General features: G+C 42.4%; 1 protein-coding gene across 5 annotated transcripts in view; it reads right to left on the reverse strand.

The window, feature by feature from the left end:
- The window catches only part of LOC131107716 (SH3 and PX domain-containing protein 2A-like), a 38,092-nt gene extending 23,646 nt beyond the window's left edge, over positions 1-14,446 (reverse strand). Inside the window, exons 1-7 of one of the 5 annotated variants that reach the window (XM_078787257.1) lie at positions 14,404-14,446; positions 13,600-13,717; positions 11,336-11,416; positions 6,702-6,777; positions 6,409-6,485; positions 4,184-4,275; positions 683-714 (exon numbers count right to left, since the gene is read on the reverse strand). In XM_078787257.1, coding sequence (XP_078643383.1) covers positions 683-714; positions 4,184-4,275; positions 6,409-6,485; positions 6,702-6,777; positions 11,336-11,416; positions 13,600-13,671 — 430 coding nt within the window. In that variant the 5' untranslated portion in view covers positions 13,672-13,717; positions 14,404-14,446. Of the gene's footprint in view, positions 1-682; positions 715-4,183; positions 4,276-6,408; positions 6,486-6,701; positions 6,778-11,335; positions 11,417-13,599; positions 14,095-14,398 lie in introns of those variants that run through there. The other 4 variants (XM_078787258.1, XM_078787259.1, XM_058057954.2 and 1 more) reach the window with 4 other exon arrangements.
- Between the last annotated feature and the right edge of the window lie 339 nt (positions 14,447-14,785).

Genomic DNA, 14,785 nt, shown 5'->3' on the forward strand with positions numbered 1-14,785 from the left:
GTACTGACTCCCTTCCACCTGTACTACAGTCTATCACGGAGCTATATGAACACGCTGGCATGGTACTGACTCCCTTCCACCTGTACTACGGCCTATCCTGGAGCTGTCACTTTATAAATCTCATTTAAAAAACAATTTATTCAGACTGGCATGTGATTTTCATAGCTGTCAAACTGGAGCCATTAAGGTTTTACTAATTAGTTTGGATTCTTACAGCAATAGGGGACAAAGTGAGTCCCTAGTCGGCTCAATACGCTTGTTGGCAACCCTACGTGACACAGCACACATGTTGGGTTTGCTGCTGCATGCCAATCCTTTTTTTTTTTAAAGATACATGTTTGCATTTATCGACATGTGCCTATCACGTGTTTTTTACAGAAATCAACTGACACTAATTGGTGGCCGAATATAAGATATAGTTTGAGTGCAATCAAGTTAATTAAAAGGTTTAGAACAGCTCTAAGCAGGCCCTGTGATTGGCTGACGACCAGTCCAGGGTGTACCCCGCCTCTCGCCCGAAGACAGCTGGGATAGGCTCCAGCTCCAGCAGCCCCACCGACCCTCGTGAGGACAAGCGGTAGAAAATGAATGAATGAATGAATGAGCTCTAAGCAGTGAAATCTGACAAGAGTCAATACAAAGGTTGACTTTCCAACAAAAAAAAAGACCCTCAGACCCTTACCTGATTTGCATCTACCAGAGCCGCCGCAGTCTCTGCAAAGGAAGCAACACAAAGACGTGGTTACACAGCTCTCAAACCAAGCAGGCCTGAAAGGTAAAACACCTTATATGTAAATACAGTAAGTGAATGCAACTCAATCTATTGGTGGGACTTGGCACAGACACAGCAGGCCAAAGCCTCAGTGAGGATGCATACTGGACTTGACCCACCACCAGACAGTGGAGCCTGTGGAAGGGTTTCCAAACTGAACAAGTTCCCATCAGAATGTAGTAGAAATACTGAGGTACCTCTGCTATTCACTTGTTTCGAAATGACAGACAAAACCATAGGAAATCCAGTTTATGCATTTGGGACACACAAAAATATTGAGAAGGGATATATAATATTTAAAAAGGGAATAATTAGCGTGTTACATGCAGGAAAAATGAAAAATCATTCCAAATGAGAGGAACTTATTGGTGATGCCGAATTACGGAAAATCTTAGTGAGATGGAATGGAAGAGTTTCTCACCTTCTGCATCAATGGCTGCCACTCAACGTTCTTGGCCCCATGGTGTGTTATTTAGCAAAAATAACACACACACGCAAAAAAAAGCACGGCTAAAGAGTTGCATTGCTTGTGTACTTACTTCATTTTGGCAAACATTTCTTATGAAAACTGAGCGTACATAAACCGAGGTTTGACTGTAATAAAAAGCAAAGCACTGTGGAATGGTAAAGCATAAACATCTGCTTCAAGACGACTGAAATAATCAGTTCCAGAGTCAAGGCGTCAACATGTCATGGTGTTTCAATTAGCGTGTGTAAATATACGGCTGTGGCTCATAGCTGGACATCGCATGCGTGCACGCTAGCATCACGACAAGCAGAGCTGCAGAAGAAAGGCTGACGACTGGCGCTAACAACAGCCGACAACTGGCAGCAGAACCAGAATTGCAACCAGTTAAGGATATGAGGGCATGTTTGGATAAAGCGCCTCCAACATTTGCTTGCTTATAACAACATGCAACTGTGTCACTGTTTAACCGATGCATCTTTGGAGTAAGTAAATATTTTCTTTTTTTCTTTTTAAATAAAATCATGCTGCAGATTTTACTCGCAAAATAATGTGCATCCACCAAGAAGACGTAACCCGGGTTCAAGCTCAGCAACACCCTCTCAGCAACACCCTGTGCTTGAGTAATATTCAAATATGAAGTGGATTCATGTGTTCAATCAGATAAAGTCACACTTGGCAGATGTCCTGGCTGGTTGATGACACATGCAGTAATCCCTTAGGAGACATTCCCCAATTCCAAAAAACAGTATGCCGCTTAATTATTAGTACCACATTGGAGCAGATCCTCAAGGATGATGACTGTGTGTGTGTGGGCGGAAGGAGGATCGCGGTGTAAAAAAATTGGGTTTGCTGCTGATGATTTGGTGCATAAATATAAACAACTGCAACTGCAGAACCAGAGGAACAAATCAATAATAACCTTCATATTGGCAATAAGTGGTCATTCACATCAACAGCAGAAGTAAGTTTGCAAATTATAACGATATCAGACAATACTCGGTACACTATACTCAATTTAAGCAACCCTTCAAAATAATCGCCATCTCAGAAACTTGGATCAACGCAGACGAAGGCGCAATGAAGTGCACAATGCCACTTCTTGGAGATCCACACTCTGTCGCAGACAAACACAGCTCATTAGCATAAAATCTACCAAGACACACAACATTGGGTTTCCAGTAGGAAAGGGGTCTCAATTCCAGCATCAGGACAAGATGTTGGAAACTACACTACACTTCTGATACACTTTTGAGAAACCTTCAGAGACCTTTGCTGGTTGCGGTTTGCAGAGCATCTTACTGTTTCAAATATGCAAATAAAGTATGTGGGATATTAGCACGTGTAGACCTCCACATCACGAAACAGGAGCTTGTTATAATACAGCGCCTTGCTTTGAATAAACATTAACAAAGATGGCAGAATTGTGTTTTTTTGAGCAAAACACTACATCGTCGCATCTGGGGTAGAAAAACCTTCATGTCAAGTCAAAGTGCAGTCTGCAAATGAGAACTTGTTTATTACGACTATTGACACTTTATTTAGTCTTGACTCAGTGAGTAGAATTCTTCTACTACTTCCAGTCACTACAAAAGTTGACTAGCAAAGTCACACAGCAGTGACATACGTTGCACAGGGATGCCTGCTAGCCACTAGATGGCAGAAGATCTCACAGGACATCCTTGCCCCTGCTAGTGCTTACATCACAATAACAACGTCATTGGCAAGAGAGCATTATTACGTATCTCTGAACAGCAAGCATTTTTGAAGAAACGGGTTTGATATCCTGCAGGGCTTGGATGCCTGAACTGAAACTTTATTCCTGATGTCAGGCGTATCCAGAATGCAGCAATGGCATATTCTAACAATACCATTGCTAAAAAAAGTGGAAAAAGATCAAAAGGCATAACATCATGAGAAAAAGTTGCAATGCAGATGGCAAGAGCTGGGGGTATCCAATATTGGCAAAAAATAGATATGGGTTCCTATTCTGTATGTTTTTGTATGCTCTGTATGTTTTTTTCCTGAAGATGATAATATATTGAGTGACGACATTGTGTTGTTGGGAATGGTGGAGACAGGGATCCGACCATTTGATTCTAGCAGCGCATGTAGACAAGAGATTGGAATATTCCTTTCCATGTATACCATTGTTTTCGGAAAAGTCATTCGGAAAGATTCCATTCGGAAAAAGGAAAAGCTCCTCATGTAAACGTGGCTATTGTTGCGAATGGCGATTAGTCAGGATTAATTTGTTAAAAATCTGTGATTTTCAATCATTTGATAGCCCTAAAATATATATATCTTAGCATAATGGATTGGTTTTAGCATTTTTTACAAAATAAAAACATATGAAAAACGGCCATCCATATCCTTTTTTTAAATTCCAGCATGCAGCCCCCCGTGGAACAGGTTTGAAGACTTCAGGATCACTAGCATAGTAATCCCTGTTAATAGTGAACATATCAAAATAAGATTCAACGTATCTATTTCAGCATTGTATGTTCATATCCAGCTGCACGGGGCTTGCTGGTCATGGAAAGATGACTCAATAGGTTAGCATGTTTTCCTACCAGGGAGGATTTAGGACATTTTATCATCAACATTCAGGGTCTGAAGTGTTTGGTTTGTTTCTGACTAATGCTTAAATAAGCATAACTGGAAGGATATCAATACCTCTTATAACAAATGTGATTTGGCACCGATTCAAGACTTTGAACTGAGAATGACAAATGCCTCATCTGCCTCATCTGCGCTGAGACGTTTCCATGACAGCGCTGATCCTAATTGCATTTGTTCTGGGACCAGATGTCCCCTGCCCAGACAGCGTATTTCATTAAAGACTGCCTGCATACGTCACTCATTTGGTTCATGATGGTGCAGGGCCATGCACACACACGTACAATGATTGGGTATGTCAGGTACACACTGTGGCATTTACTCACTCAGTGGGAGGGTTGAGGTCCTCTGACTTGGTCTCGAAGAACTTCAGAACCTCCTCGCTTTGGGAAATGTGGGTGGGAAGCTTCATCAGAGCCTGTGTGAGGGAGCAAGGAGGCTTCTGTTTGGCACGCGTTCTAAACAAAAACTTACAACTGTTGTAAAACAGCCGCTATGTTTACATGCAGTCAAATAACCCCATGATAACCAAAATATTATCAATTACACTGTTGCACACAGACATACAAAACCAATAACCCTTTTGAAAAACCCGAATATGCTCATATTCCCTTTTTTAAAAAACAAATATTACCCCTAGGTTACTCCTTTTCTAACCTGAATATTGGTCCATGTATACGCCTATCGGGATATCCCCATCGAAAGGAATTTGAAAACATGGCGGCACACAAAACTGCACATTTTTGGAGCGAGGAAGAAACTAACCATCTCATTAATGTGGTGAAAGACAAAAACATGTTTATGTCCTTTATAGACAAGCACTACCGGCCCCGGGTTGTTCATTATACGCCTTGCTGCTGTTTTTATTTTTGTATACAGGAAGAAGAAGCGGAAATGATGCGCATTGCGTCATGGCGTTCTCCGCGCATCGCTGTTTTGATCAGGATATCCCGATGGTTTACAATTACCATGTATACAGGAATAACCTGTTTGCTCAGGCATGTAAACGGGTTATTCTTAATGTTTCAGAAAGCGAAATATTGACCTTAACCGGAATATCAGCTGTAACGTAGTGAGTGGAGTTTGCTTTGAATAGTAATGAGTAAACAGCTGATACATCTGTAACTTAACAGCGAGTGAGATGGGAAGACCAGGTGGAGATGTGGAGGGGAAGGAAGGAAGGTTTCTGAGCCAGGAGTAAAGCCCAGAGGGGCGATATAGAAAAACAATCATTTGTCTCAAGCAGCTGCGGCGGACGCATAAATAAACCATTGTAAAAACCATTTAAAAGGATGGTTCGGATGGGACGGTTGCTTGCATTGGGGTCAGGAGTAACCCCCCCAGATCCAGCAAATGAGGCGATGAAAAATGCCTGCTGTATCTGGCAGGGAACACCCACTTAACATTTTACTAAAGTTTTGGTCAATGTAGTTTCCTTCAAGGTCCTGTCATGTTTTGGCATGGTCTTGACACCAGGATGCAGAGAAAAGGTCTTTACTGTAATTTCCAGTGTATAAGCTGCTACTTTTTCTTAAACTTTGACCCCGGCAGCTTATATAGTGGGGTGGTTAATTTATGCCTCATTTATTTAGAACTTCTATGATTTGTTGAAATACTGTGCCACTCGTGAGTCAGTGATAAAACGGCAGGTCTTTCTTTGGCAGGAGCCAATCACAAGCTATCAGTGCAATCACATTGTGACCGTCTCTCCAACTTGGCCCGGGTCTTCCCTGAAGCCTCCTACCGGTTGGACGTGCAACGAACATAACTAACAAAGCCCACATTGTTAAATGATTTGCTTTTTTAGATTTTCCCTGAGGAGGTGGGTGTGAACACAGAGCAGGCTAATCTAGCTGGGGGGGCGGGGTGTCACAGTGGGAAAACCATCATGAAAACCTGCAACTTTGAAAATGACCATTTGAGAGCCTCTTCTCCCAAAAGTAAAGCAAAGAAGTGGTGGAGATGATCAATTATTCTTACCTTTGGTACTCAAGGGACACTTGCATGGGGGGGGGGCTTTAAAAGGAAAAGTTTTAAAAAGATGTTGCATATTTTCCACAAGCCTCATGCAAAACATGAGCATATGTCTTTCCCTTTCATGTACAATCTCAAGAGACAAAAACATCAAAATACAGAAGAAGTCCTTTTGTGGTGTCGTGACACAGCACCTCGTTCACAGTCACACTCAATGTCTCGGGCACGCGTATGGTAAGCTGAAAAGTTGATGAATTCATTGGTTGAATTCCTTTCTGCCTTCAAGCAGAGCACGCTGCCACTTCCTTGGTTTCCTTCAAAGGCTCCCTATTTACATAGGCAACAGGAAATGAGCAGTGCAGATAGAGCAGCAGCTTTCCTGTTCGGCCTGAGACGGAAGACAAATACTCCAAGCCTGAGCTACAAATGGTCTAGCGCTGTGAATAGGAATAATGCAGCGATAACGTGTCCCCCTGCCCTCCAGTCTCTGTCATTTTATGACCTTGAAAAATTACATTTCATTGTATAGCCAAGGCAATTATAGTTGTGCGGTTGAGATGTGTACTCTTGGTCTTACTTTGCAATAGTTGTCCAAGTGCTTGAGTCTTTTGACAGCTACATCTCTGATGTGACTTCGACGAAACAAGACTTTACCTAGAAAGAAACAGCATGTGGTCAATTACATGTATCCCTGTAAACAATAAAATGTCATCACACCAAACACCCAATCAAACCACAAAAGACTTCTGACTTAGGTTTCAGCACCAAGTCCTTAAAAACAGACTAAACATGACTAAAACTGCTAATGTCATCTTACAACAACTGGGAAATACTGCTATTGTCCATAAATCATGCGGTCTTATACGTCACCTGGCAAGAAAGGAATAATCCGCTTTTTGGGGTCCTTCTGTCCTCCTTCAATGGGGAATTTGTCAAGAATCCGCATCTGTAAGTGAAGAAAAGATTGCAATATGATTATTGTGATGGGAGAACTCGGGCCTTCTATTCATGCTGTTACACCACACACTCGACTTGATGAAGCGCAAAAGTCATCACAAAAAAAGAGCAGGTCAACGAGCATTGATCATTAGTTACTATATCCTGTATTTACGTATACGCCGTACAAAGTTTTTTTTCATTCATTAGTCTTTAGGATTTTATTGATTTTTATTTTGTTTTCCATTCCTTAGTTTACTTCTTGATTTGTATTTTTTTCCATTTTCATCTGCTGTTACACATCTCCCACTTGTATTATTTTCTCTCCCTCCATTAGAACATGTACTGCGTATGGATGAGGGGTAGGATTAAATAAGTTCTGCTTCATCGTTCTGCTTTTTTCCTCGTGTTCAACTGTGCAATTGTAAACCGATATACAATATTTGTCAAGATATTTCAAACGAATAAAACCATGACCATAAGCCATGCAGACAATGCTTCAACGCCGCCTACAGTTGACGCTTCCTCTTTTGAAATAAATCCAGGTGATACAATCCACATAACGTACACAGTATTTGCATAGCTATCCTCCCTGCTTTGCCTTTTTCCAGCTGTGCTTTGGCAAGCAGCAACGCCTGAGGGTGTCTATGGAATGGAATGGAATGGCCTTTATTGTCATTATACAAGATGTACAACGAAATTGGAGAGCTTCTCCTTTCAGTGCAGTAGTCAAGTTTAAAAAACAAAAAAGTATATAAAGTAGTGTAAAAAAGACAATTTAACAAGATATCTTTTTTTTTACGAGGAGGAGAGTCTAGACTCGGCCTACCAGCACCAGGTGGACAAACAGGACAAAAGCTTGGGCTTCCTGTGGCATATCAGGTGGTTTTGGCTTCTCCTGCACTCATCTGCGAACTTGACAATTTCTCCACTTTTTTCCTCACGCCCTGACATTCCCCTCCCCTCCGCCCAAAGCTTGGGAGGTTAAGAGACGTGGTTTCCTTCAAAGAGAGTAACATTGTCATCGGGAGTGAAATGCTGACTCATGATGGCACACTTGCTTCAATGAGCAGAAACCCCGGTGAAAAGATATCATGTTTTCTTGGGGTACCACAGCCATGAAGTACGTCAAGCCAGTTTTGTTTAACTGTATGATTTATACATATTTTCATTGTCATATTCATCATTTTCATGATGAGGAAGCATTATTCACATAAGCAAGTTTGGCATACTGGTTAGAATTTGCTATGCTACAAATAAGAACTGCATGCAGGAGACAAATGGACAATTAGTTTCCGAGTCCTGTCTGTCCAAGACATGCGTCCAATTCCAAATCATTTAAGATGAACATACAAAGAAGCGGGTTCTCTGCTGAGGTCTGTGCTCTTATGCTGTGCTAAACTTTCCTTCTTTTGCAAATGTGCTCCCTCCCGGATGGGTTGTGCTCACTCAACACTTCTGGAGAAATGATGACATCATCCCATGGGACCGGCCTGGATAGACTCGCAGCTCCACCCAAACAAGTATGGAAGGTGCTCTTGTGGCGACAGCTGGCGTGAACTTAGAACGAAGGTCATACAAGTCCAACATGTAGAGAAATACTGTCCAGTGCATACTCATTACAAGCTAGTACATAGGCCAAGTGATGCCATGGCAACTTTCCCTGCGTATTTCATATTGCACACGCGATATCAAAATTGTCTTATGAGGAGGGAGTATAGTGATGGGAGAGCTCAGCACTCCATGTGTCCTTCATTTGAAGCATCTGACCTAATAGAACTCACAGGGCTGGACAAATAAACAACAACACTGTGGAAGAGACAAGGGAACCTTCTTCCCGAGAGGAATCTCAAGCAGGCGGAGCTTGGAGGAATGTTGGAGTGGGCAAGACAATATGGCTGCTGTTTTGACGTATTCAACACTTGACAAGTGCAGCAGGCTCTTTGCAAGACACATCAAGTCTTGTGATGTCAACTCACTCTAGTGTAGGGGTCAGCAACCCACGGCTCCAGAGCCGCATGTGGTTCTTCAGCCTCTTTGTTGTGGCTCCCTTGATAATGCTCACTTATTTTTTTAACACCCAAATGGGGAAAATATGCATCTTTGTAAAATTCCGACTTTCTGTGAGACCCTGAATGAATCCTGGCTGAGTTCTGACGAGTGATTGGATGAGCTGAGAAATGGAGGGGAAGCTGGTGATTGGCTGCCTGCTATGTCGGGATGTTACAAAGGGTGACCAGACTTTTACAACAAAGGGAAAAACAAAGGTCTTTCTGGTTCTAAATCTACAAGAACCAAAGTTGATAGCGTTTTCCCCAACATACGTACGTTCCTCCCTCGATAGCAATCCCACATCAATATCATTACCTGGTCTGCATACTTCCATTTACACCACATCAACTGCTATTCTTGTTCACAGCCTGCTTACCTCCCGTATTGATTATTGCACCCCCCCCCAGTCCATGTTCTAAATGTTCTCATTTCATCTCCAAATGTTTCCTCCTCCTCAAACTATTGGCCCTCATCTTCTCTCTGTTCTCTATCAAACCAGATTGCCATCCAAAAATCATTGCAACTAACAAGATTTTTGCATGACGTTTCAAAACCAAGCGAGGGCTTACACACATACACACACACACACACACACACACACACCAAAAACCACCTTTGGAACGCAGCGATATGCACAATCCACTGAGGCTGGGGGGCATGGAGGCTGAAAACTCACTTGGTTCCCCGGATAAACTGCAAGACACAATGGCCGCTTCTAGAGAACACCAGCAGCTTTGCAGATCAGCCCTATTCTGCCATGAAACAGGATAACGTGCTAATGTCTGCACATAGATTACAGGAGGGCAAAGCACATTTAAGCCAAGCGGCATGGAAGAAATGGCGAATATGATTGAACGTTACATACACAAGAGATGGTTTCAAGCATTAGCAATTGTCCTCTTGAATCATGTAAAATGTTACACGTGACCTTTCTTTGTTTTGCACTCTGAATTGATACATATCAGATGAGATCACATTTGTCAAATGGCTCTTTGTTCCCCCGCCCCGTGTCAGCTTGTAGAAAGTATAAAACAAGCAATTGTGCTCCAAAAACCGAGAGGCATCTGGAGCTGGATAGCAGGCGTCAAAGTTCAGTTTCAAAGTTCAGAGGGGGAAAACATATTGGGACAAATCAGTGGATGGACTATTACGTGATGAGTACAAAGACGCTATACTGCTGGTCCTCGGTTTATGGCGGTTGGTGGCTACAAATGTGCTCCCGTACATGCACAATTTCACTGGGAATCCAAACACACGCACACACACACTGGTCACCCTTGAGCATGTTCTAGGATCTGCTCATAAGAAAGCCATGGAAATAACCAAGCAGCATTGTGTATTTTTGCTTTCCTTTTTATTATTACCTTATTTACTTCTTGTATTTACTTTTTTATGATTGTATTTTATGTCCCTCTGTTCCGTGTACAGTGTTAGTGACTTACGTGCCAAATTAGGAATGAGCTTCAACTTACACTAACCTTTGACCTACAATATGTCATTGGAATGGAACATGTTGGTAAGCTGAAGACCACCTCTATTCATACAAGCATAGCATATACAGTATAAAGGTTGTCAGCATCAGTAAAAACTGTGGGTGCAATGGTATCCCATAATCATTGCTTTGGTGCATACGTATCAGCAGTTATATGTCCTGTGCTTCACATATGTTCCGTGTAGGAACGCACCATAACCAAATATTCCATTATGGATGCTGTGTCACAGTAGTAAAGTTATTTAATAATAACAATAATAAGACATTTTATTTGTACAGCGCCTTTCAGGATACTGAAAGACGCTTGTTTCATCCATCTCCTAAAGAGCATTTGCTCAATATTGATCATTACCTCTCTGTGTGCTTCACCCTTGAGACTTCACTGATTCTTCAAACTATAAAAAAGTTGTACTTCCCACCCACTTTGCGTGTACAGCTGCTGGTCGTCACAGATAACCATAGCCAGAAACAACACCTCTACAGCCGGATGGACATTTCCTTGTTATTAGCATGAGAGCACAGCACAAAGAGTTTCCTCTGCTGTATGGCTCTGAAGGCCAGGAAAAGTTGGATAAATAGACGTAATAGCAGCGTGACTGCAAGTTGACTGCAGCGTGTCTGGCTGCACACTACCATACCGTAACTTTGCCTTTGAACATAATGAAGTTTGATTCAAAGGTCTGAAAAATGCCTGTGAGGATCTTCACGCATGCGATTGTACTGTCAGGGTAGTGAAGGGGTGGCAACTGGACTGTTCAGCTTGTCTTAGAAGATGTTCACCTCTCATCCGAGCAGGCTTCATCAGTTCATGCTCAAAGACTAGGTAGGGCACACAGCTTTCAGACTAGATAGGACAGCTCTAGTCTAGACTTTGTCTATGTGCCTGTTTCCAGGAGAAATCCATTAGTCTTGGCAGACCAATCCATCACCCAAAAGGTCAAGTTGATGCCAACCCCTGAGTTTTACGCTGGAGGTTGGCGAAGGAAACAAACCCCAAACCATTCTTTTGGCCAGTGTGATTTACCTGCAGGTCAAAAAATTTGCTGTATCTCCTGTAGATGACGTGGGAATTGGAATCCGAGTAGGTCACGTTGACAAGGTACACCTGGTGAGAGAAGAGCATCACTGTAAGTCCCATTTGTCAGAGACACCACCATACCATATTCAAATACCCAAAAGCGCACTCCCTCCTCTCTTAACTTCTTTGAGACAAAGGTCAAATAAACAAATTAAAATGTGTGCTTCACTGAAACTTGTAAAACCAGCAGGGTTTAACTAGAGGTTCTACAGGATCAATGGATCTGGGAGAACATGGCATGCCTGTAAATGATGTTTTACTTTAGGCTGCATTCACACTTGTGGTTTGCTACTCTGGTATGGACCAAATATATGAAAAGATTCTTGGTGCACACTCAAGTTCAGACTGCTCTTTTTGCCGAGGCTGTGTAGCAAGGGTGCGTTCACACGTGTTTGGCTCAAACTAACTCGGTGTGTTTTCCCTGTTTCCATGCTTCTGAAAATCACAAATCTTTTTCTAAACCTTAGGTCCGGTCCTGTCCTGTGCGGACAGAATGCAGCCTTTGATGCATGAACACGACTCTTCTTCATCAAATGACGTGCTCCCATGGAGAGAAGACAAAACACTCCGTGGCTAAACGCATGTCCTTTAAAAAAATCCCTTTTTGCATCGACAATTTGGAGCCTGTAAGCACTTCGGTGCATCCTGTGGTTTTTCCAGAAAAAAAAAGGCTGAACTTAATGCAAGTCAACCCCGGCGCTTGGCCCGACACGCAGCCTTCACACATTTGGTGACAGCATGCAAGGATGAGTTGCAAGGCAGCCTGCAGTGTGCACCGTTTATTATAGCGCAGGAAGGAGGTCTACGGCAGTTCTCTAATTATATACACACACACAGCATGTGCGTATGTGTGTAATGTTGTAAAATATCATTCACCAAAAAGGCAGCTGAATGAAAAGGTAACTGCAACATTCCCAAAAGAAATGTCATACTTGGAAGTATTCAATTCCAAGAAGTTTGTTGTTATTTCACTATTGCATCCCGCTCAAAGCGAGGGTAAACAGGGACGAGTGCAGCGTTATATGTCCCTGCAAGAACGTTACACTCCAACACTTGGGGGTTGGAGTGTAACGGACCAAAGACAAAGGGTCGCTTCTTTCCTCCCCTCAAAGCGGATGAGCATTTTCAGTTGCTTAGCTCATTGATAATGAGATGATTTCTTTCCTTCTTCTACTTCCCCAAGGGGACTTCCCTAACCTCTGGCTTCCTTCCCATGGGAGTGTCTCAGTCTGCTCCTTCTGCTTAGTGGCCCGGGGGGAATATGACACCCCCCTGCCGGCTCAGCACAAGATGGATGATGCAATTGATCCGAACGCTCAGGTTAATTCATCAAATTTGATCCAGGATGGGACTAACTGATTTTTGCCATTCCAGTGAGACGACACAATAAAGTCCAACACACAAAAATGCTTTTGTCCACAAAGATACAAGAAACTTGTTTTTAATCACCTCCGGCTCAATCTTGCCTCCTCAGGTACAAAGTGGTATTGCACCAACTTATACTCGTACAAAGGAGGATTTGAATCATCGCTGTGGTGATTGCATAATCAGGCAACAAAAGCTGTAATGTACAAGGATTTTATTCGATCACTTATTGCACAGATTACATTTAAAATAACTAATACTTTGTCTCTGTAGTGATACCACTCACAATTTAAAGCACGGATTGGAACTTGTTTTGCTGTACAAAACTGATTAGATCAAATTAAATGTTTAGGCAAGATCATGCTCTGGTGGGCTGTATATGGACCTTGGCCTGCAGGTTGCCCACCTCGGAACTTAAAGCATGTCAGCCTTTGCAAGTATTAACAGAGTACTACAGCAGAGATGACTGGATGTATGCGGTATTTTGCAATAACTCTTTGGATTGTAGTATTAACAGAATACTACAGCAGAGATAACTCGCGTTAGCAATAAAACTTTGGACAATTTGGAATCTAACCTGATGGTGATTATAATAAAGTAAAAAAACGGATGCATTACTGATCACGTTAAGTTCGTTGAGAGGTATAAGAGCTATAAGAGGGACGTATAAGAGGTATAACAGGTAAAAGAGGTACATATAAGAGGGACTATAAGAGGTACGTATAAGAGGTATACGAGGTATATATAAGACGTATAAGAGGTATAAGAGGTATAAGAGGGCCGTATAAGAGGTATGTCTAAGAGGTATAAGAGGGACTTATAAGAGGTATAAGAGTACAACTTACGTAGTGTTTGGACGGATTCCTTCTCTTCTGGACATCCACAACATTGACATCAAGGACAGTCCTCAGCTGCATTTCGACCCAACGTCAGAGTTTCACCACAGACCAGAAAGAAGATTATCTGCCCATGGAAGCAAAGGAACGAGAAAACTTTCTTTAGGTAAAAACTTGAGGTAAAAACTCCACGCATCCACGAAGATGGTTTCTGGCGGTCTCGGTGTCTCTTCTGTGGCCTGTGAGAAACATGACAGCGCAGTAAAAGTGGCGTTTAACCAAGTTCTCCTCCCCGAAGGAGGGGCCCAAAAGGGGAGGCAGGGTGGGTGTGCAGGGCGGTCCCGTATCCAGCTGGCCTGCACCCTGCATGCTTGGGCTCCGTCATAAAGGACAAGAGGCTCCCAACTGCAATCACTCTTTACTCTTTACACTTTTATGTTGGAAAATAAATGCAGAAAGACTTATTGTAAACACTTGGCTGTTCGTTTCGATGGAACCAATTGAACCAATGGAACCAAGTACAGACAAGTGAAAACTACCTCGTCCAGCTCATTAAGAGAACACCGAAGGTTTGCAGCTATCAAAAATGCTCACACATAAAAATAAGACATATTCAGTTATTTGCCTTTTTTTGTTTAGTACATAATTCCACGTGTTCATTCATAGTTTTGAGAATCTGTCAAATAGTTATGGAAATAAAGAAACATTAAATGTGAAGGTTCCGCACTGTTTTTAAGTTTTAAATCGACGGTGTAGCTAGCTCGACATGTGATGACAATACAACAATTAAGAAGATCAAAACCAATACTTTGCCTTTTTAAGGGTTTGTGATTACTTCGGTGGTAGTTTTCCGTTACACCGGATACACACCAGATGCGGGTCGCTTACGTCACGTCCGTAGCCTTTTACGCGCGTAGATTTAAAAAGCTCAATTCACATCTGGGGCGCCAGGTGCAGCGTCGCCTATTCCCCAGCTCTGTCGCCCCTTTGCTCGTTTTGGAATACAACTCGATTTGCATACTAAAAGTCAGTTACTTAAAAGTAGCCCCATTAAACGGTCTAAAAGGCTTCCATTTAGGTGTATTCCCTTTTTAGCGTGTTCTAAAATGTGCCCTACAGCTAACTAAAGTAACAAAAGACATCTCCAGAAAGTTCAATGAGTGCTCCAAGCCTCGGCTGGGGCTTCCGTGTAAAA

Source organism: Doryrhamphus excisus, linkage group LG20, assembly GCF_037039965.1.
Source record: "Doryrhamphus excisus strain RoL-2023G ecotype Guam linkage group LG20, RoL_Dexc_Guam_v1.1, whole genome shotgun sequence".
NCBI classification, from domain to species: domain Eukaryota; kingdom Metazoa; phylum Chordata; class Actinopteri; order Syngnathiformes; family Syngnathidae; genus Doryrhamphus; species Doryrhamphus excisus.